Raw genomic sequence first — 25,771 nt, forward strand, 5'->3', positions numbered from 1 at the left:
TTATCGATCGACTAATTGTTACTCTTACTAGATCGAGTCTTTCGCCTACTTACAAGCTTATCGATACGTTTAGTAGCAAAGGCGTCCCTCTGCTAAGCATATAACAGCTTATCTATAAACGATTGACTATCCCTATTTGTAAGGTTATTTAATAGCACCCTCGCTATTAAACGAGGTACGCATTATATGCATCTAATAGCACTAGCAGCCGGATTAACTGCATTAGTGCTTTAATCGCTATTACTATATATAGCGATATCGACTAGGGAGTTATTATAACTTCTCCTATCTGTGTCCTTAGCTCTTGCCTTAATACGTACTATTAATATAGCAAGAGCATTAATATGCTTTAAGCCGTCGCGGAGTCTAGTAAGCCGCTTATCCTACGCTTACTTATTAATAATACGGGCTATAGCAATCTTATGCTATAGGGTTAGAAACAATAAATTAATAGATTGCTAAGTCCCGCTGTCGTAATTAGGTCGCCTCGATAGGCTATTAGTAGGGTTGCTTACGCCTAGCCGATATAATATATTAAAATCAAACCTAGCGAGGTAGACGGCCTATCTAGCCTATCGACCTATAACCCTAGTAACCTTCGTAATTCTACGGAGGTTGTTATAGTCTGTATAGACCTATATTGTATATTAAGCCCTATCGAGGTAGTGCCTCTAATACTTAAAGGCCTCGATAATAGCTAGGAGCTCTTACTCGTAGGTCTCGTAGCGACGTTTAGCATTAATTATCTTCCTTAAGAAGAAGGCAATCGGGTACTAGTAGGTATTATTAGCCTACTGTAATATAATAGCTAATACAGCGAACTGTAAAGCGTTAGTCTCAATTCGGATCTGTTTGCTTAGTACGAAATAGTGCAATAAGGGGACTTTAGTAAATCGCTTCTTTAGACCGTCAAAAGCGGCTTGTGTTTTGTTAGTCTACCTAAACTCTCTAGAAGGGTTTGCCTTAGTCTTAGTAAGCTTAGTTAGGGGCATTATATGCCGTAAATAGCCCTTAATAAAGCGACGGTAGAAATTAGTAAAGCCGAAGAACGATTAAAGCTCCTTAATACTAGTAGGTATTAGCTACTTAGTAATAGTCTTAATCCGATTAGGATTAGCCTTAATACCCTCGGTTAATACGAGGAAGCTAAGGAAGGACACCTCTTTAGTAGTAAAGGTACATTTAGAGGGTTTGCAGTATAAGCTATAGGCCCTTAGGCGATCGAGTACCTTACGGACTGTAGCCTAGTATTCCGCAATGTTAGGAGAGTGTATATAAACTAGGATGTTATCTAGGTAAACTATATAGAGGTAATCTAATAGGCCTAATAGGGCCCGATTAATATAGGACTAGAATATAGCAGGGGCATTAGCTAGCCTAAATAGTATAACTAAGTACTTAAAATAGCTATAGCGAGTACGAAAGGCTGTCTTCTATTTATCGCCCTTGCGAATACAGATGCGGTAATAGGCGTCCTTAATGTCTAATATAGTATAGTAGTAGGTACTAGAAAGGCGGTCGAGGGTCTTATTAATAAGCGGAAGTAGATAGCGGTCTTTAATAGTAACAGCGTTAAGCCCTCTATAATTAATATATAAACGCAGGCCGCTATCCTTCTTTAGCACGAACAGGATAGGTGCACTAGCAGGGCTGTTACTATATCGAATTCGACTATTAGCTAGGTTTTCCTCTAAGTACTTACGTAGTATAGCAAGCTCTCGTTTACTAAGGTTGTAGAGGGGACTAAAAGGGACCTCTTTACCCTCTATAATGTTAATCTTATAATCCGTCTCTTTAAACATAGGCAACGTCGATGCTAGGTAGTGTTTAAATATATTAATATAGGTCTCTCGAATAGGCTCTAGTATACGCTTAAGCTATTTAGGATCTATGCTATTAGGGGGCACTAGTTTATCGTTATTACTACCGAGCAGGTCGGCAGTTAGATTAGCTAAGGCGGAGGCTAGTATTAGGTTGCTAATAAACAGGACCCTAATATTATTAGGACACTCGCTAATATCGATGTGTTTAATGTCCTCTCTTCTAGCGATTCCAAATCGCTATTATTAACTGCCTAAGTCTATAACTACAGCATAGTGCTTAAGAACAGGGTTGCTAATAACAATAGTAGCTCCCCTATATAGGTAGTCTATATCTACTACGTAGGCAGTAAAGTCTAGTAGGCGTTCATTTCCGAGGTCGTCCTTTAGAGCTATAGGAACATAGTAGGCCCTATAGGTTAAGTGCCGAGCGTTATTAAACCAAGTAAGGGTTAGCAGGTTAGTCCTCGGCAGTTGTCGAAGGCCTAATTGCTTAGCTAGGCGATAGCTAATAAGGGCACTAACTAAATTTCCTAGATCTAGCATAACCTTAGTTTAATAGCTAGTACCCTTCGTGTCCTATACAAGGCAGGAGCGTATTATAGCTAGCACAATGTCGATAGTCTTACGCCGTACGAGGCTAAAAGTTAGTGCGGCGCTTATTCTTTTTTCGAAGGGCCGATAGGGGTAGTATTAGCGGCTAAAAGGTACTTACGGTGCTTAGCGGCGGCACGGTCGATTCGGGCCTAGTCCTTAGGTTTGTCGCATTAGCCTAGTAGATAGCTAGTGCTGTTATAATTGAAGCATTTCAATCTAGTTAGAGGGTTGCTATAGCCGCTATTGCTGCTATTGTTAGTTAAGCGATTAGTACTATAGGGATACGAGCCCCTTCTACGGCCCCTATCGCGGCCTCCTCTATATAGCCGCCGGCTACGGCTTCTTCTACGGTCGTTATTACTATTCCTATTGTTAGTATTGTTATCTTAGTAGGAACCTTAGTTTCCTCCGCGGCTACGGTTGCTACGATTGCTAGTAGGTCGGATCCTTAATTCTAGTCGTTACTAGAGCTAGATAGCTCGTTTAGTAGTTTCGACTTCGACTATAAATTAAATGCGTATAAGATTAGCCTGTTTAAACACACGGCGGCGGTCCAATTTAAGGACTAATTCCTATCTCAATTTAGGGCGTATTTCGCAGATCTAGATAGAATTAGTTTTAGTCGGAAGGTCGTCTTCGAGGGTCTTTAAATAGGCCTTAAATAAGCGAGCCGATTAATTAGTCTTTTGTTTAGCTCGAAGGTACTAGTCCTAAGCGTATTATTGCCTTAGTATAGGGTTTCTAAGGGTATCTAGTATAATAGTTTTGTAGGTCTGCTACTAAATAGCAGTCTAGTTATTAAGGGAATCAAAATGGTTATCCTAGGTGCGTTTTAGGTCGCCGTTAATGTACTATATAGTATAGACGACTAGTGAATAGTTATTTAGTAGAGCCCTTAGCGCGTTTCGTTAGTTAAGCTTATAGTTACGAATATAGTCGTTATATTGCTTTCGACTAGAGCTATTAAATACGGTGCAGTCCTTAAGTTTAGCATCCTTCTTCTAGACTAGGACTAATAGTAAGGAAGGCCCTGCTATCGGCTTAGTATTAGTTATTAGGGCCTCCTAAAGGCGGCGAATTTCGAGGAGGTTATCCTTTAGCTATTGTTCTTAACGTAGGGCAGTAAGCCTGTTTTAGGTAGCTTCTTAGAGTCTCCCTACTAGTTAGGGGCTAAAGGCTAGCTAGCTATATCGTCGATTGACAATATTGTTAAGAATGTCGTTAATAGGCAATTCTAGATTATTACCTAGAATTATAGGTTCTTCTTTAATAGGCTCTCCGGTAGGCTCTTTAGCGGGAGGCACTTTAGTAGGCACTTTAGCGGGAACTATGCCACTAGCGTTGTTATTGCTAGCGCTGCTAGCGGCAGCACGGTTGTTGTTTCGTAATAAACCGGCTATTATAAGGGGTAACACTAATAATGTATTATAGGCCCCTAAGATGCGGATATAGCGGAATTAGTAGATATCGGCTTAGTGCGATTGACTTAGTATAATAGGCCGTATAGAAGACCTTGCTTAATAATTGGTACGGTTATTCTAATAGAATAGTGCGTATAGATCCCGCCTCGGGCGCGATATAGTTAGATTAACGGTTTTCGTAGCTATACCGCTAAAAGCTTGAAATAAGGACTATCTAGCTACTACCCTTAAAGGATAGATCGAATACTATACAAGAAGGGTTATATTAGCAGGTAGATAGGGTAGTAGTAAATTAGTATAGTATTCGATAAGGATTTAGGAGGAGAGGGAGGAAGGTAGGAGAGTTAGCCTAACGCTAAGCGCTAAGCCCTGCCTAAGGCATTAAGACCCTAGCTTTACTCGGCCTAGTTACATGCTAATTACGTATAGCCTCTTTAGCCCTAACACCTAGTCGTATAGCTAGGGAAGTAATAACGTTGTATTATTATACTAGCACCGCCGGACTATAGATTGCTAGTATAAAGCGTTATAAAAACGGCTTGAAACAGAGGCATGCACCTAAACTAGGTCGTAATTGAGTCTAGTCGTGCCTCGTCTAGCGGCATTTTATACTCGTTAATTCTGCCGGTTATCTAGTTATAGTACCTAGTAAGCACTTTTCCTTCTATCTTTCTAGTCGCTTAGAAGTAGATTAGGTAGGTTAAGAAGGTAGGGGATGCCGTCTATTATAGCGTTAATGTGCTTGTTGTTAACCGAATAGTTTAGTATTCGCCGGAAGTAGTCCTTACCCGCTGCTAGAATAGTTAATGCGCCTTTAAGGTTGATAAACGAGGACTAAGATAACGGATTAGCATTATTGTCTTAGCTGCTAGGTTAGACGGTCTGTTGTTGCTAAATAGCATTGCTATAGATGTGTTAAAGGGCGCGATAATACTCTTGTCTCGTTGCGTCGCTAGCATTTGTAGAGGGCAATAGAATACCGAATAGGTTAATTTGTATTAGCGTTAATATTAGCATTGCCGGTAGCGGCGCCGGTTGGTAGCGTTGCTATACCTATATACGCTTTATTATCTCGTCTTAGTCGTTGTCGTTGTCGCTATAAAGTGTTTATAAACAGTCGTCGAAGAAAAAGCTACCTTCCGAAGCAGTAGGCGTAGAGGTAGACTACCCCGCTATAAACCCCTGCTAGCGCTGCTGCTCCTACTAGGTGTCTGTATATTAGCAACTCGCGCTAATTAGCTCGACCTACTTTTACCCCTGTTCTACCCCTAACCTCGAGTTGCTAGTAACTCCCCTAATAAATTTAGTTAAAATATGCTTTAAATTCTAAAGGGCTTTAGGAATATAGTAATTTCTACTAAGGTTGCTAGCGATAACTTAATAAAGCCAAAGTTAACGTATAGTATAGCCGTTGCGCTAAATTCGAGGTATATCTACTTACTCTTACCCTTATTGTCTATTGCCGCTATATCTACCGCTACTATGTCTACTGCCGCTGCCGCTACTAAAGGTCCTACTATTAAACACTCGTTGCCGTTCTTCTAATAGAAATCGGCGGTCTCTAATAAAGGTAGACGCTTCCTCGTAACTTAGTTATAATATATCGATTAGCGACTGTTATAGTATATATTGTCGGAGGTTTAACGGCTACGGCGTAGGTATATAAGCGGCGATTATTAAGTAACGAAGACCGCTTAGTATAGCAGGCGCATATAGAAGTCGCTATTAGTAAAGGATATAGCGTATAACGTCTGTTAAACTGCTGTCGTTTAAAGAAGGTATATTATATCGATAGGTGCTGTCGCCTACGGCGTATATATTCTAAAGTACCGAGTTAGTAACCTGCGTAGGTTTAAATAGCGACGGCGGAGGTTGCTAGAAGGAAGGCGGAGGAGGTTAGTAACTATATCTATACTAATTAGTATAGAGACTAGTCGCTATATACTCTAGTACGCGTTAAGTGCCCTCGCCTAGCGCGAATAAGTCCCTTACCTATCGCGGTTATTATACTTAGTAAGGTTATTATTGCTAGTAGTAGTAGTAGTAGATTAATAGTAAGGCGCCTACGCCTATATCGACCTATGCCTATTAAATAGCAAACAATATGCTATCGTTATATTGCTATTAATATTGCTAGAGCTATTGTAATAGCTCTGCCGCCGCCGATAGGCGCATATATTTAGTATAATACTGCTTAGTAATGTCGTCTCGATAGGTTAATAGTAGGTGCGCTAGTACTACTGTTTCCGCCTTCTTAATCTTCTAATAATAGTTATAAGTAATATTCTCGATAAGGCTACGAATTAGTAGGTAACGGTCCTTTAATATAGTGCTAGTAATAGCGTTAACTTCCTCGGCCTTATCGTCTTTATATAGGTTATTGTCGTCTGCGAGCTACTCGCTATAAGTCTTCGGCGAGTTAATATCGCTATTAAAGCTATTAGGGTCGAAGAAACGGTTAATATAGCAATCTACCTATCTAGCCGTTATACTATCGCCTAATATCTCTCGATTATGCTAAATATGCCGACACGGTTAGTGCTACTGCTTCTAGAAGAAGCACTAGTATATATCGGGGAGTTAGTTATCGAGTTGTAGTTAATATTATGTCTAATTTAGAAGCCCGGCATAAGCGCGCTTCTAAGCGAGTCGATATTGCTTAGCAATAGCGGTTTAAAGACAGTATAGCAACTCGTGGAAGCGCTTACTACTACTATTCAATCTAGTAAATATAGGAAGCAGGTTATCCTTTGCCGCCTCCTTCTTTGTATTATTATGCTATCTCTTATTAATCTCTAGTATATATGTAAGGGTGCCGGCGAGCGAGAAGTTAGCCTTAATCGACTTAGTATTGCTCTTGAAATCGGCGTAGTACGCCTCGACTAGACTAGTTATACGCGCCTAAGCAACGACAGTTAGCAATTACACTTAGAAGAGGAGGTTATAGTAGTTATAGTAGTCTTATACGCATTAATAAGGGGTTGCTCCTCCGTTCCTTAACCGTCTATATCTAGGCGTACTTAGCGGACTATTCTCGTAACAAATACGAGTACAACTCGTCGTTCTTGCCGTCCGGTAGAGCGTTAATAGCCTATTATATTCTAACCTTAACCTCCTTATTAGTCTCTATATATAACGATACCTAAACTAGCTTCTTATAGACTGCCTTATATCGACTTTTAAGTAGAAATTTGCGGCAAATAGTCTATAGTAAGTGCCGTATACAAAGATAAGTCCTAACTAGTAGAAATATCTCTCGGATTGCTATCTGTTCTAAAGCCGAGTTATTAGTAATAGTGTATTATAACAACTAACTACTAGGTTTACTATAGTTAGCCTAAGAAGCTAGATAATGTAGTGCCTGCGCATAGACCTAACTATACTTGCTTTTAAGCAATATATATACTACTAGACGCTAGCGTATATTGTCGTTAGAAATAAGGATATTAAACAACTTCTAGTCTATTTAGTTAACTTCGTACATATTGTCTAGTAGTATCAATTTGCTATACTTCTTTAGTAGCTTAATGCCTTCTTCTATAGCCTATACGAAGCCTCTCCTAATACTATCCTTTGTTAAGACACTAAATAATTAACAATATAATCTATACTCTTTTGCTACCGCTATAATACCCTATAATTGAAGCTTAGGATCGTCTCGTTCGGCTAGCATCGTAAACCGCTTGTCTCGGTTGTAATAGGGCGACTTCTTAGCGGCATTATATAGTAAACCGATATCGAGATAAGGGACACCGAGATTAGGTCTATATTAGCTATTAATAGCGTCGTACGTCCGCCTCGCCTATAGCGAGTAGTCTATTTGCTTCTTAACCTTATCTTTAACTAGTTAATAGACCTTGCGGCTATTAAGAAGGTCGAGATTATAGGTATATATATTAGCGGTTATATAACGACGAATACTAACCTTTCTAGTAGGCTCGTTCTAGCGGTATTCTACTATTATAATAAAGCTAATAGAGCACTCCTCTTCTAGTAGTTTAAAGGCTCTTCTATCCTTAATACTTACTACTTCTCGATTTAGCTTGTTACGGCGCTACCTTTCTATATAATAGTAGTATACCTTCTTATAGTATATACTATCCGTACTAGGCTTGCCTAGCTTCTTAGTAGACCTCCTAGTGTATTGATTACTATATAGGCTCTATATTAATTTCTAGCCTTCCGTATCGGTATTAATGTCTTTTATAAGGTTAAAAACTCGCTAGCGAAGCTGTTTAAGGTTACTAATACTACTAGGCGTAGATAGGTCTATATTAGTAACGTTATGCAATATAGGGGATATAGAATAGGAAATGTAGAAGGAATTTGGGAACAGCAGAGATAGTGGCAATGCCAAGATTACGATTTGTATTGGGTTTAGCGGGGCTTGGTATGGTTAGAGTTGCTAGCAACTCTAGGTGCCCCGTGCGGGCCCCACAGTTGCTGGTATACAGACACTCCTCCCACTGACCATAGTAAATGGCAGTAGAACACGATATACAGCACGACAATTGTTTCGCAATCGGCATTCGCTATCCACAAAGGCGAATCCTTCGAGAACAGTGCTAATATCGTTCGCGCGCCGTTATAGCGGTATGTGAACGAAAGATGGAAGGTTACAAAGCTAACCGAGGGGCCGTTTCATCCGCATATTTTGGACGTGGACTGTGCCCGCTGCTTCTTGCTTTTCGGATCCTCCCACCTTGAAACTGGGCAATGGGATACTGCAGACTCAGAGTCTCGAAACTCTGGATCTTGGTAGTCTCACTTCTACGTGCTAGTAGAGGGCGAGGACACGCATTGGAGCGCACAGCATGGCGTCTGCACACGATCTCTCAGAGCTTGAGCAAGACCCAAGACTGTTCTTGTTCACTTCGTTGACGGCCGGCTCATCTCACATCATCACTGCTACCTCTCGAATGGAAACGATACTGAAAGCGAACAAGATACCGTTTCAAGCGTTAGACACTGCGACAGACGAGAAGGCACGGAGATTGTGGCAGCGAAGAGCAGGACAGAGAAAGCTTCCTGGCTTGGTAAAGGATGGCTTGGTGATAGGAGTATGTGCACGGAAGCATCGGGTGAGAGGCTCGTCACTGACGTTGCGTCTAGGATTTGACAGAAGTTGAAGAATGGAATGAGTTTGGAGAACTCAAGGAGAATATCGGACCCGTTCCCGCCAGCAATGCTGCTCCAGCAGGAGGACGTGTTGGCGTGCAGACAGCACCACCGCTTTCGCACAATACATCCCCGAGCCCGGCAAGCAGCTCTAGTGCACCAGCGAACAAGAAACCTGAGCCCTCATTCGACAAGTCGAGAGGCATCGCACTTCCAGGCGCAGCCGAGATCGCAGCACGTAACAAAGCTCAGTCGGCAACCAAAGTCGAAGCGAGTAATGCGGAGCCCCATATATCCTCTCCAGAGGAAAAGAAGAGCAGCGTGGAGGCGGTGAAGGATATCAAGAGCAGCCACCCAGCGATAGATCATCTCTCTGCGCCTGCATCACGCATACAGTCCGGAACAGCGACACCGGCGCAAGTCGAAGAAGCACCAAGCAGCGAGGAGAAGCAAAAGCACCGAGGAAGCGATATAATTGTTGCGGATGCGGAGCAAGTCAAGGAAATTGAGAAGTCAAATTTACTGCAAGAGGATCCGAACGAAGACGCAGAGGATACCGACGCGGTCAAAGGCGTGGCAGATCTCAAGGTAGACGACGAGAAGCCCACACAGGAGCAGGCGGCGAAAGAGCCAGAGGATGCTAGCAAGACTGTTGCAGACTAGGCTGGGTCATTGCAGAATTGAAAACCTCTTATGCACAGTCTTCAAGCATTTCATTGCATTTCAGGTGGAGCATATCGTGGCCTGGACAAACGAAGGTGGATTCAGCGGGTATATGTTTCTAGGAGCTTTGCCTTCAGTTGGCATAGCGTGATGATCTCGCTTGATGACAATGATTTACAAGGCGTTCTGGGATGAGCAGCCGCTAGTATCTATTACATCTCGGCCTTGCTCGCCTGAACGAAATGTGATATGCCCAGCTTGCTCGCGAGGCAATCGGTGAAGCAACGGTTTAAGCTTTGATGACGTCCTGTGAATCCCCTGTGCGTGCCTCGCTCGTTTCCGTGCCAGCCCAGCCACCAGACTCTCGAGAGCGACACTTCACTTCAATAATATTGAAATGCAGTCTCGTCAATTGGACATTTGGATCCACATTTTGCGTCGACATGTACTCTTCGCGCATGTATAACGACGACGCTTGATGCAAACACAACAACAATCCGCACCCGAGACTCGATGCAGAAAGCACGATATCGCAGCAATCGTGGTGGATTCCGTGGTGGTCGAGGCAGAGGCGGCAACACATTAAAAGGTCTTTTCGACAATGGCATCTGGTACTGCAATTGCACGCCTCGCATGCCAGCAGAACACTTCAAAGTGAAAAAGGAGGGCAAGAACAAGGATCGATGGTTCTACACATGCCAGCAGCCGTCGGATAGCGCTCAGCGCTGCGACTTCTTTCTATGGAATGAGGATGCGAAGCTCCGAGAGACGGCCGCAGTGTTTAATAATAGCAGAAGCGAGCCTAAAGGTCCAGAGGCGCAAGAAGGCTGGACCGCTGGTCGAGATGCACAAGGCAAGATGGTCAATGCCAGAGAAGCGTCTCCTACGCCCACATCGATTCCATCATACCCCACGCTCCCAGGTGCGAATGTCGGCCTAAAGCGTAATGCTCTTGAAGCTCAGCTCGGCGACGACGACGATGATGACAAGTTCAGCTTGGATGGCCAGGAGGAAGAAGCGATGTTCAAGGCAGCGGACAATATTTCATCCTTTGAGACACCACACAAGGCTCAGAGGACAGGTGTCTATGCGACGCCAGCTACAAGCGACGCGAAGAAGAGTTCGCGTAAGCTGCCGTGGTTGAAAGATCCACAAATCCCTGCCACTCCCATATCTGGGAAGAAAACGGTCCTCGACTTCTTCAATACCTCACCGTCGAAGGTCGTGCCTAGTCCAGCTCGGGCAATCGAGCCTCAAACACCACCGGTAGTTTCCACGCTGCCAGCAATTCCAGAGTCACCTTCACCGACATCAAGATTTAAAAATGCATTGCATAACCCAGCCGACTCGCAGAGCTCACTGACGAATGAGGTCCTTCAAGAGCTAAGTACTGTGAGACTGCCACCGGAAAAGCTCGAAAGTCTGCGGAGCATCTTGTCCAAGCACGACCTACGAACGCAGGGCATCAGAAAGGGGCGGGATATTTCACGTCTCGCACTCAGGGCTAAAGAGGCGAGGATTGTGGAGCTCGAGGCTCGTATCACGAGTCTTCAGGCCGAGAAGGAAGTGGATCGAAGTATCGTTGAGAGAATGAAATGGAGAAATGAGAATCAGGTCCAGAATGACGAAGAGACCGAAGATGAGCTGTGAAGTTGCGGTTTGTTTTGGCTTATGAGCGTTCATGATACCCATTTGAGATATTTCTACTTTATATGTTTTGTAAGCTCTGCGGATTCTTTTTGCTCGGGCGATTTGATCAAAAGCCATCGGCCTAGTGCCCCACTGCTCCTGCCAAACATCATCTTCACCTCTCTCACGGAGTTCGCCCATTACTGTCATGCGATCGTCAGTAGAGTTGTTCTATGGCATGAGACGTAGTCTATATCTTCGTGATGCCAGCGGACGGAACTAGCCAACTACTCCCATTCTGGAGAATTGGACAGCGTTGCTCGATCCCACAAACCTTTTGGACGTTACTGACAGTCGCGTCTTCAGATCAACTTCTGGCATTACTTGCCAAAAGCCAGCCAGTATAAAGCTCGATACCTGACAACTGGCAGAGGAGGAGGAGAAGGGTTTGCCATCAACTGGACTGGACCGCGGTCTTCTGCACACTTGGCGGTATGGTGCAGAGGAAGGCAGGGAGGAGAAGTATGCTCTTTCCCGTACCGACCGATGTGGGAGCATACTCGTGTGTGTGATGCCAGATCAGGATGCGTTCAATACTTGGTTCCCGGTGTATAATCCCTATGGCGGTGCTTGAGCAGGTCGTAAACATTGTGATCTCGCAACACCATGAAGAGACATCAGCGGCACGCCGCCCAGTCGCGCAGAAGCCGTGCAGGGCCTTGCAAATAGAGATCTGGTTGAAGTATTTTCAATACCCTGTCAATCATGCATCCGCATGGATACCTCCCCATCCCTCTCACCGCATACCATCTACAACTTGAGTATCGTCGGGTTCAAACCATAAATCCTCTCAATCAGCGGATGAACCACCGGCACAGGTTTCGGTCTCAAAGCTTTTTCCCTCTCCCTCTCCAAAACCCTATACTCCTGCAACCTCCACATCCTCTCCATACTCGATCTCACACTCAACCAGAACTCCTGAATCGCAGAATCCCACTCCGCCCCAAGATCTTCCGCTCGATGTCTATCCTCATCATCATGCATCAAAGGCTTGGAGATATCTTTGCCTCGCACGTCGAAAACGAAATATCGATCTTCTTCGAAGAGGAGGTATTTGATGTATTTGCGATACGGTGACCAGTCGCAGTCTTGCATGTCTTCGATTAATGTCTCGGCTTCGGCGTTGGGGTGTAATATGACTTCACGAGCCAAGGAGCGATCATCGCTTGCTGTCCAGAATTTGCGAAGCGCGCGATCCCAGGCTTCGCCTTCGAGCTCTTTTGCTTCGTGCCATTCCGGCTCATCGTTTGCGTGCAGGGAGACTTGGTATTCTGCCGTTCGACCACCATCTTCGGGGTTTGCTCGGAACTCGTGAACTGTGAGTCCACCATTCAGTGCTTCTCCTTCCTCTTCCGGCGAGACTGCTCCATCGTTTTGCTCATCGTCCTCAGAGTCTGTCCATAACTTCATCCCCGGCGGGATGTTGATCTGAACGTGTGGGAATTCCGCACGAGTTGCTGCGATCTGCTCGTGTTTTGCTACCGCTTTATTACCATGGAAAGAACCAAATGAATCCTAGTAAGTGGAACGCATCCTAAAGTATCACATCATTCAAAGTCAGTATTGAGCTCCTCTATTTCGCCACTCTTTTGGCCTCTTTGCACTTACCAGGTCGGCTGGCGTGTCTTCTCGGCGTCCGTCTGCATCGAAAACTGTTTGTTCACAAAATTCTTCTGGGCAGTCGGGACCTCGCGATTGGAGTAGAATACAAACGGATCTGAGCTTCCAGCCTGCGGACTGGTTGACGCAATGGTGATGGAATCTGATGTATATCTCTCCTCAGGCGAAGGTTTCTGGCCAGGGACTGGAGTACCGGGGCGTTCTAGGTTGGGAACTGGCGGTATTTTGGCCTTAACGTTGGATGAAGGAGTGTCTACATCCATCGGGTCATCTGTAGCTGATTCGGGAGACCCACCAGGCTTCCCCTTCCTACGGTCCTTGCTGCGAAGTTGGACACCTTCAGAGCTTTTACGCGGAGACTTGCGGCTTCCTGGTGAGGGTGATGCGCCTGGTTTCGAAGGAGCGCGTGCTTTTGAAAGATAATATGCGGGAGGCTTTGGCGAGCCAGTGTCCTCCACCGAACGTACGATAGACGAGTGTCGTTTCCTTCTTGGCATATTCTTCAGTTTCTCAGCGTTTGAGCTATCATGCTGCTAACGATCAAGTTCCTCGCGATACTTTGCTATGGCCCCTTGAGTCTGAGAGGCATCACTTGAGGCCTCAGGCGTCTCAGGTAGACTTTTACGCTTCGGCGATTCCCCTTTAGAACCAGTGGTCTTCGTTCTTGGACTCACTCGGGATCCATCGATAACTAATCGTCCTGGTCGGGCCGGATCTTGTGCATCAGGAATGCTTGCTTCCGTGAGATCAATCAGGCGATTAAGATGAGGCTGCAGCTCTGCAGCTACCGCATCCAGCGATGCCTTGGATAATTGAATTACGAAGTCTCGCACATCGCAGTAGAGGTCGTAAGCCAGGCCGTATTGCCCGAGATCATCCTATGATGCTGCTTGCCTATACAACTGTCTTATACGTTCGATTTGTGTTTTGTTCGGGCCGTCCTGTACTAGGCTGGGGCTGGAAGGAGGGAGCGATGCCAGCTGTCTAGGACGGGGACGGGGCGAAGGCGGTGGCGATGGACGGCGTGGCGGAGACGCCTCCGACTGTCTTGAATGTTGGAGGAGCGAATATCTTGAACTTGTTGACCTAGCATACCGGGATGCCATGGAGGTGTCTTGGCGGAATGCGTCAGGTAATGGAGCTTCGGAAGTGTGAAGGTCGATGTTGCCGTCACTGTCTTGCATGGCTGACATTGAATTGCTGTTATCGACTAGCCGTTGCTGTGTATGATTGTCCATGATGCTGCTATAAGGTGCTGCTGTCGTGTGAATAGTCAGGGCTGCGAGAAAGGAGACATCAGTATCAGCAAAGCAATATGCATGGAGCAAGTCCAGTGGAGCAGGTACAGCCCTTGGCCTGCCTACGGGGAATCTGCGGCTATGAAAAGTGCCTAGATACCTATAACTCTGCGAAGGAGCGCCGCCTTAAGTAGCCATGCGCGCGCTCTGCGTCCGATAATCGAGACTGGACTACAGTCGGCGACGTGCTGACCACCGCTCGAACTGTATAGCGGAATTGTATATCACGGCGAATTCCCGGACGTTTGCCAGATGGTGCAAGCTCTTGCCTCGAAACCTGAGAGAAGCCACAAGCAGCTGCACGATGTAGAAGACGGCACGGAAGCCGCCATGATGTCTGCTTTGGAACCAGTCTACCGTAACTCCATCGCTAATATCCCAGTAAACCTCCTGGCTGTGTTTATCACGATATCTTGTCAACCCATCTATCGAAAGCTCCCTTGCCTTGGTATGAAGCTTCCTCATGTTCCCATTTCCTTCTCTCCGAACGCCTACGAGCATTATAAGCGCGAACGAATTTCCAAGCCTCTGCGTCAGCGAGGTTCCACGATTCAACGACTTCTTTGATCTGGACCGCGGGCTTCGCGCCACCCTTTTCCCCGTTGCGTAAGGCGATGACAGCCTTTTGAAAGAGATCCTTCTCCCTTGCCAGGTCTGCTTCTTTAGGCACCGGACCATCTCCGTATTCAGGCTTTGGAGCTGGTGGTCGCCTCTCAGGCCCGGGCACTGGTGTCTCACTCTTGCCGGAGGGCATCGGCTCGCGTGGTATCTTGAACGGGAAAATCCAATCGAGTTCTGCTCGGTCTTCTTCGCTCTCTGCTTTGGGAGGATCCTCCGCTGTGAGCCACAAGGATCTTGTACTGCCATATGCAGATGCCACTGCTTCCTTGATTGTGGGTAGCCTGGCGAACGAAGAGAGGCCATTTCCGAGCATTTCTTTTGTGGCGGCGTGAATCCAGATGTCTCTATTCGTCTCCCTTCTGATGAATCTGAGATCGAGGTCGTCTTTTTGCTTTACAAGACTGGTAATCGTGTACGGGTGTGGCACACTCGCAATCGTGAATATCCTGCTGTCGTTTCTGAAAAACTTTTGCGCAGAAATAGGAATCTTGTTGCTAACGCAAGGCTTGCATTTGGGCCTGTTCGGAGGGCAAGATGAAGGAAGAGGTGTGTTGGAGCATTGGGAGAGGTTTCGCGCAAGGTCAATTGCAGGCTCAATGAGAACAGTGGTGTGTTCAGGAAGAGGCTTTAGTACAACAATGCCCTTTGGAAACTGATTCTGCCAAGTAGTGTGTAGGTGGCTGTTGATCAGATCCGGTAGCTGTTGCAAAGCATCGGGAACAGTGTTGAGATGTGCAAGCTTCTCTCCTATCGGCTTATAGGCAGCAGATTTGAGCACTGCATCGCTGTAAAATGCAATGCCTTCAGCCTTAGCCTCCACTTGGACTGTGCCCGGCGACAATGCCTCGTCGAGAAACTTCACACGCTTGATCGCTGGCGACGAGACTGCTTCCTTGAGGGCAGCGTCAATGTGGCTTGCAGACCCTATGAAGAGCCCATTGCTCAAGTTCTCGAAACGAGACAGCGTCGGATACTCGCCTCGGCGCAGGAATGACAAGGTCGGATCGTCGTACGTAGCCATGGGGACAGCCATGAAGTTGGCGAGGATGCCGCCCTTCATGTTAGCCCACGCGAGCCATCTCATGAGCTCATTCTCGAAGCCTTTCTCCAGCGTCAGCCCCTGGACTGCGCGATATAGGGGATTGTGCATGGCCTCGCTCTTGCTCAATACGACGGGTCTGAAGCCAGCTGCCCACCACGCTCTACGCCATATCTGCAGCAGCTCTTGCTCGGCCTTCCTGCTCTTCTGATCTTTCCTCCTGGAACTCGCATCGTAGTATGTGTATATGGGCGGTCTTTCGGCGAGGGGAGGCAGGACAGCTCGAGCTTCGTCGTACACCGTGTCGCTGCTGAACGGGTTCTTCCATTTCCAGTCGCTGTACCACCTCACGTCGCCGCTGCTGCTGTTCGCCTGTTCGGGTGGCGGTTTGTGGGCGGGCGTCCTGAAACCGGGCAGTCGATCAACCACATTTTGAGCGCCTTCTACCACCTGGTGCACGCCACCTTCGAGCATCGGGCCAAATGGCACCTTCTCCAAATATGGGTCATAAGCATCGGTGCTCGACTTGCCCAGGAAGACGAGGCAGAACAGGAGGATTCCCGCAAGCGTAGCAACGATCTGGAAGCGTCGGGGTAGAATGGCGCACGGGTTCAACCGCCGTGGCATGTTGTCTTATGTTTTATGAAGGCAAACGGCCAGACGCTGGGCCAGCAGCGACGAGCAAATCCTTGGTCATCCAGAGGTTCAGATGTGGGCAGCGTGAAGCGAGGAAGCACTGGCGATGTTCGAAATGAACATGGACTTGAGAGAGAGTGTCCCGTCCTCCGTACTTGCGTCGTAGATATCTGGAAGGCTACATGTACGTATGCACCAGAGACGCATACACATGCAGGGGCTCAGCGATCCCTGAGAGGGCGGAGACACGTCCGTTCATCGCCATCGTGTCTTGACTCTTCATGCTCATGCTCATCATCAAATTCCTCTCTCTACCTTAACATCATTCGTCACGATCACGCCGCGAGGCATCCATCTCTCACTGTCCCCCGACGCATGCATCAGATCACAGCATTCGTCACATGCGCAGAAATGACAGCAAGAGCTCATGCATGTTATGCAGCGTGCCGAGCGTCGTCTTGAAAAAGTGATCGGCAACCTGGTTGAATTATTTGCACTCCGATCCTGAAGATCTAGCATCTCCCACGAATTTCAACCACACATCGTCTCCTCGAAATCTTCCAGGACAAAGCCACTGACAGCTCCTCCGTATCTGCTTGATCACTCTTGTGCAACAGTGTGCTCGAGCAGCCACAGTCAGAGCCCATGGCTTCATCTTCAGCGCTGGGAGGAGGGGAAACGTGCAGGAAAGCTGGCAGTCCAGAAGCATATGATGCTCTGCGTCGCCGGAATGGTGCAGCGGAGATCTTGCAGAGTTATGAGAAGTTGAGCTGGCACGCGTTCAAGCGCTGTGAGGTCTGTTGCTTGGAGGTCAAGTACTGTCTTAAGATTCCGCCTCTGACATCTTTCTCAGACAATAACACAAACTCGAATGCACTTCCAATGCATTATTGCTGGCTTCACGCCCGAAGACGAAGAGAAACGCATCTACTGGAAAGAGGATTTCACCCCACATCCAGGACATGAAACTAAATCGAGTCGCAAGGGCAAGGAACGGGCAAGCTTGGGTGTAGAATCGAGTACGAAAGCCCGAAGTCGAGAGAAGAAAGACAGATCTTCACTAGGCGAGGGTAGCAAGAGTCCTCGAGTAGCATCCAAAGAGAGCGGGATTACGAAACCTACGACATCTCGAGAAGCGGGTAGCGGTAATTGACCACGTAAGGTGACACGAGAGACGAAGATCAACGACGACGAGTTGAATTTCTACCAAGAAATATGCTTTTCTTGCTTGTATAGCTCTAGCACCCATATCAAGATTCCCAAAGCTCTGTTTCGTTCATGCATGTAGTAGTGGCAGACAAATACCTGATTTATGAATCAAGCGGTCTGCGCTTCTGTCAGAAAAGCCTTCCCTTCGCAAGATGGCTGACAGCAATGTCGATGTTGGATTAAATATGCTTGTGTTGTGCTCCAAGAATGTCGTGGGGGTTTAATGCTTGCCAAGAGGTGGATGCTCGTCGTGATGAAGGCCGAAAGTAGCCTTGATGGTGATGGTATGAGGTATTGCGATGAACCCTCTTAGTCAAGAATGACTGGGTTGGATTGCCAGAGTCCGGTCGTAGAGTCGTGCTGCTCGAATGCCAAGTCGATGTCGTCTGGTGACTCTCCGATGGCCGACTGGAACATCTCGAATGCAGTGGTCATATCATCCTTACCGACACCACCCTTGATGCGAACCTCCTCGTGAACAGCCGTGAAAGCGCCCAAGGCATCGACTGACGCTTGAGTTGGACTCGGCGGAGTAGTGGTGTAGGTCAGCGACAATGGCAGCTCATCGAAGACTGAAGAGGGTGGGGATGGACTGTCAGAAAAGAAGAATGGGTCGAAGGAGGCTGCAGCTTCGTAGCCGAACCACTCATCCTCGAAGAAGCTCGAGTCACTTGGCAAGTAGTTTGCATCTTCTTGCTCGATCTCTGGAGCGTTGACTTGGAGAGACTCGTCGAGATCTGTTGGCATTGTTGGCATTGGAAGATAATCGCCCTGCATGATGTTTTCGAAATCACCGGCGGTTTGCTCAAGGATGTCGTTGCCCTCATAGGCGTTCGGGAAGGCGTCGGCATGAGCAGGCTCTGCAGATGGTGATGGATTGTATGCCACATTGAACTGCCATGCGGCAGCCTCGAGGTTGTCGGTGTTGGCGCCAATCTGGTCGTCTTGCTCAATCGACTCAACTGGGATGTCTTCGGGACGGAGTTCTTCTGTACCATGCACAGCTTGGTGGTATGTGCGAGCTGCATTGCGACCAAGACGATCGATGACAGCATCGATGTCGTCAGACTGAATATTGGCAGGCAACTGTTCACGCTCGATGATTTCGTTGCCAAGCAGAACGCCCTGACCGAAGGTAGGGTCTTGAATGAAGTCGTTCATCGTCATGAGATGGGTGGTATCCAGGCCAGGAAGTGGCTTCTGGTACGGAAGACCATCGGACGTGTCGGAATCATCATCCTCCTCCTTCTTGACGCGGCGCTTGCCCTTAGCACCCTTGCGCGAGCGGCCTTTGCCTCCAGACTCGTCCTCGTCCCTGTCTAAGTCAGCCGAAGTACGCCATATGAGGGACTGGGAAGTGCTCACCAAGCGTCAGAGACAGTCAGATTGGAGTAAGGGCCATTCTTGATATGAACGGAGCGTACATGCCGGCGGAGAAACCACGCAAACTTCCACTTCTTCTGCTTGTCCTCTCCAGTGCAAAAGTTGCACCGATCCTCGCATCGTTCAATGACCAGCTTGCCTGAGGTTGGCCATTCGTGCTGGTGGCCGATCTTGGTGCAACCCATCTTGTCGTAGATTGAATGCGCGGTTCTGTTCGTTCAAGTTGTGGTGTTGCTCGGTGGACTCGGAGAATGTCTACCTTCTGGTAATGTTGTTTGAGCTGTGCGGATAGCGCTCTATCGGGTGTGTCGGATGCTGTTCCAACCGGTGGTCTTGATTAATGTTGAGTGGAAAGTGCTGGCAAGATGGAAGTTGAAGAGTTGCGTGTCTTGTGATAAATGCAGCTGCTAGCAGCCTTTGGTCGAAGTGAGTTGAAGGTGAGCAGCAGCGGCGGCAGCTATTCAGCGCACTCCGTGCTTGTGAGTCTTGCTAGTTGTTGTGAGTTGGTGGAGAGCGCCTGCGCCTGTGATGTGCTGACGGAGTCGTCAAATCTGTACAGAAGGAAATGGACAAAGTTGGGAAGCGTGGAAAAGTGTTGTTGAAGGTTCAAGAAGAAAAGAGGAACGAGGAGAGGAAGTAAGAGATTTTCCACCGAGTTCTAAGAATAGTGAGCTATGTTCACTTCGTTCACCTCGACAATAGGAAAGGTAGGAGCGGACAGAGCGGACAGATTCATTTGGCATTGAAGTGACAGCCAGGGCTTGCCGACTGTCATTTTGCCCGTTTCGCTGCCTTCGATGGCGATTCCAGCATGAGGCGATAGAGCTGGTTGAGACGAGCAACCTCCAATTTCTTAGATGAAAATCCGATGCGTGGTTGTCGAATGGTATGCATTCGGAAGAGGTGCGGTGGAGGTGTTGCGAGCTTTTCTCCCGCCAAGAAATTCCTGTGAACAATGGCAGGTTATCGGCAATAGCAGTTGTCGTCGCGCACAGGCCTACCAAAGAAGGCGCAGCTCTGGGGTAATGCAGATCTTTGGCTTTTCCTATAATGAATGAAATATCTGGCCAATGGGCCATCGTCATTAGTAAGTCTTCACCTCACCGCTCACGTCCACAAGGTTCGTTCTGCAACTCCACTGCGTACGTAATCAAACGAGTCCGAGCTAGAGCGCAGAAACGGGCGATCCGCCGTTGAGACAGACTCGTGAGAAATAACGTCGAGAGCCTCACTCATCATTGATGATCTGTACATGCCTATCTCTCTGGATCGTTCTCAAGTGATGGTGGTAGCCACACGTGCTGCCGTGAGAGAAGTCATCACCATCACGTCTCGACCATCACAATAAGATTGGCAGTTGGATGTGGTCGTGTGCGAATGGACCTCAAGTCCGGACGTCTGCCATGGGGCGAAGAGGAACATTACGCCATGCTGGTGAAATCAGGATCTGTTGAAGTTTCTTAGCAATGTGGCTTGCAACGTATCGAGAGAGCTCTCAAAATTACCAAGCAATCGTCCGTCGGTCTCTGTGCGCAGATGAACAGCTATTCCCGGCCAAAAGCACGCATCTAGTGCGGTTGGCAATGGTGATGTTCCTGACCACGTTACGACAACACAGTCTAGACATTCAGTTTTGCGGCGACATCTCCGGTCTCTATACAACCAACGTGGAGAAGACGGTAGATGTGAATTTGGCAAAGGTGAAGCTGCAGCATCAACTGCAGCAGCAGCATTAACGGTGACGTTCGCCGCGTGAGGTCTGAGGTTTTGGCAGGCACGCAGGCGGCGCTCCGATTGGCCGATCGTGTCCTCCCGCTTCTTCAACTTCAGTCGGACAACAAGAGCATACCGAACCACCCTTCCGCACCCATTCGCGCCTCTATACCACCGAAATCATGCTGGCCGGTCGCATTGCAGCTCGGTCCGCCCGAGTGGCAGCTCCAAGATTTCAGATCGCTGCCACGCGCTCGTTCGCAGAGACCGCGGCAAAGCCTGCAGCAGCGGACTCCAAGCCTCCTGTCGAGCTCTTCGGCGTGGACGGTACCTATGCCAGCGCTCTTGTACGAATGCTCGCTGCGAAGAAACTCACAAACGGTACGGGATACTAACACAAATATGCAGTACACGGCCGCCGCCAAGTCCAATGCCATTGACGCCGTCTCCAAGGCCATGGAGAGCCTTTCGCAGACGTTCAAGAAGGACGCCAAACTGCAGCAGGTCTTGACCTCGCCGACCCTCACCGTTTCCGACAAGAAGCAGATTGTCGCCGAGATTCAAAAGACCATCAGCGTGCAAGACAAGACCAACACCGTCCAGAACTTCCTCGAGACTCTTGCCGAGAACAACCGATTGGGTGTGTTGGATGGTGTTACTGAGAAATTTGCGCAATTGATGAGTGCTGCGCGTGGAGAGGTGGAGATGACTATCACCAGTGCTGCGCCATTGGACAGCAAGATCGTGAAGCAGCTGGAGAATGCTGTGAGCAAGAGCCAGTATGTTGGTCAGGGCAAGAAATTGAAGGTTGTGTCTAAGGTACGTCGGATTATGTGCTATGAGTCGGGACTTCTACTAATGCTCCGTTTTACAGGTCCAGCCAGACATCCGAGGTGGTCTCGTTGTCGAGATCGGCGACCGAACCATTGACCTTTCAGTTTCGTCAAAGATGGCCAGGATGAACAAGCTCCTCCAAGAAACTCTGTAGATATGTCGCGATAGACGAGTGAGCACCTGTAGAATTCGACAACCAGAAACAGTTCCTTGTGTCACGGAAGTCACTTTTCTATCGCCTGACTGAAAGCATTCATTGAATGTGTCCTCGCTGGCCTGACCCAAAATCCATCTACCACCAAGGTCTCGTTATTTCATTAGCAAGGAGGGCGTATTGCTCGGGTCAGGCGTTCATTGCTATTCAACAACGGCGTGTGGAGGTCTCTCCACTGGCAGCTTATCGCAAGTCGAAAGCCAGAACGCGAAATGGCGAGGGCGAGGGCAAGTGTGTCGTCGCTTGCGGAACTGGAGAAGATGAATATGCAATCCGCCTTGGAGGAGCTGTTTTCACTTTCGTATCACGAAGACCTACGGCCATTGAAAAGTACACGGCATACAGTGCACAACTGGCGAGGTTGGTTAATCACAAGTCATCGCATTAATGTCTAGGAAAATGCTGCAAAGCTCTGCACGCGCATCATCAATCGCAGACTGCATTAGCCCAATTCACAGCAGTATCAAGTCCACGCTCATCCCATATTCACACAGGAATGCGCACTTTCTAATCCAGACAACGCCTCATATACATCCCTCAGCACCAGAACGCCAGTTCCCCTGTAGCACGTATCTCAACACCCGACCATCTACACCTTGACATGCTGGCCAAGCTTGAGCGCCAGCTTATGCAACTCCTTGTAAGCCTCACCCCACTCCCCAGAATCCTCATCCTTCTTGCCGTCCTTCTTTCCTCCAGCGTTGGGCATAAGCATAACCACACTAGTCGGTCTCTTCGTACTTCCAGCTGCTCCAAGCTCTGCTCGTGATGGGACATAGATGTAAGGAATGTTGTGGTCCTCGCATAAGACTGGGATGTGAGAGATGACATCCATGGGAGAAATATCTGCTGCCAGAATCACGATGGCGTTCGGTAAGACGCCTGAACCGAGAGATGCTGGAGTGGCTGGTGGAGATTTGCGGATGGATTTGACGCATTCTTTGACGCCGCGCTTGAGGGCTTTGTGTTTGGCGGCTTTTTTGACGCTCTTGAGGACCTGCGCGGATAGAGAGTCAGATATAGAACGGCAGAATTTTTTGTGGTGGTCAGTAGCGTACCTTCTTCTGCGACTTTTCGTCCGCAAGCGGGTTTGCGAATGGCACGAGTGCAGTTACCGAGATTGCAGTTACAGCCTTCTTATCTCCATCCTCATTCGCATCTTCCACCTTCACCAATGTCTGACCATCCACATCCATAACCGAATCATCCTCCACTGGAGCCGGGAGAGATTCTCTCTTGGACTTCTTTTCCTTCTTTACCTTTTTCGGTGCGCTTTCAACCTCAGCATCCTCGGCCTTGCGCTTCTTCTCTTTCTTCTCCTTCTTCACGGCGATCTCAGCTTCGGTCTTCGCCATGATTGCTGGTTATTGCTGTGTGCGTCGTGTGGGTGCTGTGCAATGGGTTTCAACTACGAAAAAATTAAATGTGCTAGCGGCTTCCGGGTCAGGGCAAGCGCGGACTTCGTCTTGTCTCGACTTTCAGCCGCCTGAGAAGTTCCAGACGGCTCTGACCTCCTCTGCTTAACAACTTGGATGACGACGGAGTCGCATAGCCTAGTGCTCCTCTTGGACGATCGTGCCATAGTGTGTCACCTTCACTGATTGGTAAGGAATATAATGCCATCTCCTTCACCTTTTCTTAAGTCTCCCGGTCCAACCGCTGTGATGATCTCGTCACTTTGCTGCATCTTTGCCGCGCTGATTGTGCTGTCGAAGGCATGCTTTGGAGTGTCCGCATTTGATCGAACCGAAGATATCACTCACAATGTCACGGAAACCTACGCAAGTCGAACCTATTTCTACGTTGGCGGCCATTACGTGAATGCCACTCTACCGGGAGCCAACACCACAGGACAGTACATGGTCGGTCAAATCTACGTTGAGAAACTTCTGCCTCGAGAAACCACAAAGCAATACCCAATCATCTTCATATCCGGCAATGGACAGACGTCGACAAATTTTCTGAACACACCTGACGGACGCGAAGGCTGGGCATCATATTTCCTGGGGCAGGGTTACGCTATATACCTCACGGATCAAAGCTCAAGAGGACGCTCGTTCTTTCTGCCAGGCGGCAGTGATCTCACAGCTTTTTCAACAGCGCAAGAAGAGTCGCTCTTCACTGCACCTGAGAAGCAGAAGCCACTACCTTACCCTCAAGCAGCTTTGCACACACAATGGCCCGGGGCTGGTCTTGCAGGCGATCCTATCTTTGATGCCTTCTATGCGAGCCAGGTCCAGGCCTTGTCGAACGGAAAATTGCAAGTACTTTATAACAATGTCTCTTACAATGCTCTCTTGGACAAGATCGGGCCTAGTTTCGTTATCACGCACTCACAGTCTGGACCGTACGGCTTCTCGCTTGCTGATACCAGGCCGGAGCTCGTCAGAGGTCTCATATCGTTGGAACCACAAGGTCCACCGATCGAGAATTGGAATGGACCGCCATTTGTAAGTTGTCCAGAGTTTCTCTACAGAATCATTCTTCCTCGTACAACATCATGGCGACTTGCAAATTATTAATTCGTTTGGATTTGCGATCAATCTGTTCGCTTCAGCAAGGAACCGGCACACTTCCCATCGATGGGCTGAATTGAAGCAATGTATCTACATCCTAGCTATGGCGGAGGCATCATATGAGAACATTCGAGTAACATGTCCCACAGCAATCTGGTTACAGCACTACCGGCGGCGCCCGCTCGTACGGTCTGACTGCTGTACCGGTGCATTACGATCCCTCAGTCTCTAGCGCTGCCGAGTTGGACATCGAGCTAGTAGCAGCCAGAAACTCCAATTCGTCGAAATGCTACAGACAAGTTGAACCAGCGCGGCAGCTTGTGAACATTGCCAAAGTGCCCAGCCTCCTTTTGACAAGCGAGTGTAGCTATCATACGGTATACGACTACTGCACGGTCGAGTGGGCGAGACAGGCTGGAGTTAAGATGGACCATGTGCCGTTGGAGACGGTGGGAATTCATGGCAATGGCCATTTCTTATTTTTGGAGAAGAATAATCTGGAGATCGCAGCGAAAGTTGTCTCGCCGTGGCTCGAGAAGCTTGGGGTTTCGAACTCGACTTCGTAGATCTTGCTCATATATCGACAGAATACTGTGTCGGATCTTTGTGGCGCGGTAGCTTTCTCGTGAATCCCTCCTCTCCTCTCATCAGCATATTGACGTCTCTCGCGCCCATTTCGCGATGGGATATCGTGCGCAGCAACATCTTGGTTTGCTGCGCTGACCGTACGTGCCGCTTCCTTTCCCTCGAATGCTACCTCCAGGCTCGTTTCGACGTTTCCAATGCGCGATGATGGTAGTGAGAAGCAATGCCTCATCCATTCCACCCACTGACCATCGTCATTCCTGGCTCTCCGTCCACCACGTCTAATCCTCATACGCGTTGCTCGAAGCTATCCTCTCAAAGCGCTTTCCTGATGTCTTTCGCTCTAGTCTCGACATAGAAGCCAGGATCTGGTCTTCGCAACTCTTTCATCTCCGTCTTGCTCAAAGGTGAGTCCACTTCCTGCACATCGACGAGCTCTTTGATTGCAAATATCTGTCCAGCGGCGTGTCTGGAGACTGGTTGGTATACTGTTGTCAAGCGCTTCTTGAGGCCGAGCGCGTAGAGGACTCCGGAAGTCTTTTTCGGTAGACCAATTGCTGAGCGCAGGAGCGTGATGCGGAAGTATGCCATATTTGATCTGGGAGTGTAGGCTCTCTTGTGCGATTCGATGATGTCGTGGTGACTGCTGTCAGCGATCTCGATAGATTGTGTTGTCAATCGCAAATCATCGAAGGTCGAAGGAAGTTGCATGCGACATGTTCTCCACAAGCTCCGCCTCCACGGCGTCCACGCGCGACTCGACCACGGAGCCACCACCCAGCCGACCAGATCTCT

The 25,771-nt window shown here is 48.1% G+C and overlaps 9 protein-coding genes across 9 annotated transcripts; 5 read left to right on the top strand and 4 right to left on the bottom strand.

Moving 5' to 3' along the window:
- Positions 1-8,652: 8,652 nt before the first annotated feature.
- Positions 8,653-9,619, top strand: MYCFIDRAFT_75171 (uncharacterized protein; the record flags this gene model as incomplete). Its single annotated transcript, XM_007922154.1, has 2 exons — positions 8,653-8,898; positions 8,951-9,619. The coding sequence occupies 2 exons, from the start codon at positions 8,653-8,655 to the stop codon at positions 9,617-9,619; spliced, it is 915 nt and encodes a 304-aa protein (XP_007920345.1).
- Positions 9,620-10,042: 423 nt separating this feature from the next.
- On the top strand, positions 10,043-11,385 carry MYCFIDRAFT_209476 (uncharacterized protein). The gene has a single exon (XM_007922613.1). It carries the CDS (start codon positions 10,133-10,135, stop codon positions 11,267-11,269), a length of 1,137 nt encoding a protein of 378 aa, XP_007920804.1. The 5' UTR covers positions 10,043-10,132; the 3' UTR covers positions 11,270-11,385.
- Positions 11,386-14,528: 3,143 nt separating this feature from the next.
- Positions 14,529-16,375, bottom strand: MYCFIDRAFT_158561 (uncharacterized protein). The gene has a single exon (XM_007922614.1). The coding sequence runs from the start codon at positions 16,358-16,360 to the stop codon at positions 14,630-14,632; it is 1,731 nt and encodes a 576-aa protein (XP_007920805.1). The 5' UTR covers positions 16,361-16,375; the 3' UTR covers positions 14,529-14,629.
- A 373-nt stretch (positions 16,376-16,748) lies between these two features.
- Positions 16,749-17,783, top strand: MYCFIDRAFT_180915 (uncharacterized protein). Its single transcript, XM_007922615.1, has one exon. It carries the CDS (start codon positions 17,394-17,396, stop codon positions 17,673-17,675), a length of 282 nt encoding a protein of 93 aa, XP_007920806.1. The 5' UTR covers positions 16,749-17,393; the 3' UTR covers positions 17,676-17,783.
- Positions 17,784-18,040: 257 nt separating this feature from the next.
- Positions 18,041-19,299, bottom strand: MYCFIDRAFT_89416 (uncharacterized protein; the record flags this gene model as incomplete). Its single annotated transcript, XM_007922616.1, has 2 exons — positions 18,041-19,046; positions 19,097-19,299. The coding sequence occupies 2 exons, from the start codon at positions 19,297-19,299 to the stop codon at positions 18,041-18,043; spliced, it is 1,209 nt and encodes a 402-aa protein (XP_007920807.1).
- Positions 19,300-20,962: 1,663 nt separating this feature from the next.
- Positions 20,963-21,878, top strand: MYCFIDRAFT_70321 (uncharacterized protein). The gene is made up of 3 exons (XM_007922098.1): positions 20,963-21,174; positions 21,236-21,646; positions 21,702-21,878. The coding sequence occupies exons 1-3, from the start codon at positions 21,010-21,012 to the stop codon at positions 21,813-21,815; spliced, it is 690 nt and encodes a 229-aa protein (XP_007920289.1). The 5' UTR covers positions 20,963-21,009; the 3' UTR covers positions 21,816-21,878.
- Positions 21,879-22,470: 592 nt separating this feature from the next.
- On the bottom strand, positions 22,471-23,230 carry MYCFIDRAFT_101681 (uncharacterized protein; the record flags this gene model as incomplete). The annotated part of the gene is made up of 2 exons (XM_007922617.1): positions 22,471-22,872; positions 22,934-23,230. Coding segments are annotated over 2 exons (699 nt in total), but the record flags the coding sequence as incomplete, so codon positions are not given.
- A 309-nt stretch (positions 23,231-23,539) lies between these two features.
- MYCFIDRAFT_201079 (uncharacterized protein) lies at positions 23,540-25,647 on the top strand (the record flags this gene model as incomplete). The annotated part of the gene is made up of 3 exons (XM_007922618.1): positions 23,540-23,604; positions 23,662-24,325; positions 24,541-25,647. 3 exons carry the CDS (start codon positions 23,540-23,542, stop codon positions 24,955-24,957), a joined length of 1,146 nt encoding a protein of 381 aa, XP_007920809.1. The 3' UTR covers positions 24,958-25,647.
- On the bottom strand, positions 24,451-25,647 carry MYCFIDRAFT_180917 (uncharacterized protein). Its single transcript, XM_007922619.1, has one exon. The coding sequence runs from the start codon at positions 25,565-25,567 to the stop codon at positions 25,292-25,294; it is 276 nt and encodes a 91-aa protein (XP_007920810.1). The 5' UTR covers positions 25,568-25,647; the 3' UTR covers positions 24,451-25,291.
- Positions 25,648-25,771: the final 124 nt, after the last annotated feature.

This window comes from Pseudocercospora fijiensis, assembly GCF_000340215.1.
Source record: "Pseudocercospora fijiensis CIRAD86 unplaced genomic scaffold MYCFIscaffold_1, whole genome shotgun sequence".
Taxonomy (NCBI): domain Eukaryota; kingdom Fungi; phylum Ascomycota; class Dothideomycetes; order Mycosphaerellales; family Mycosphaerellaceae; genus Pseudocercospora; species Pseudocercospora fijiensis.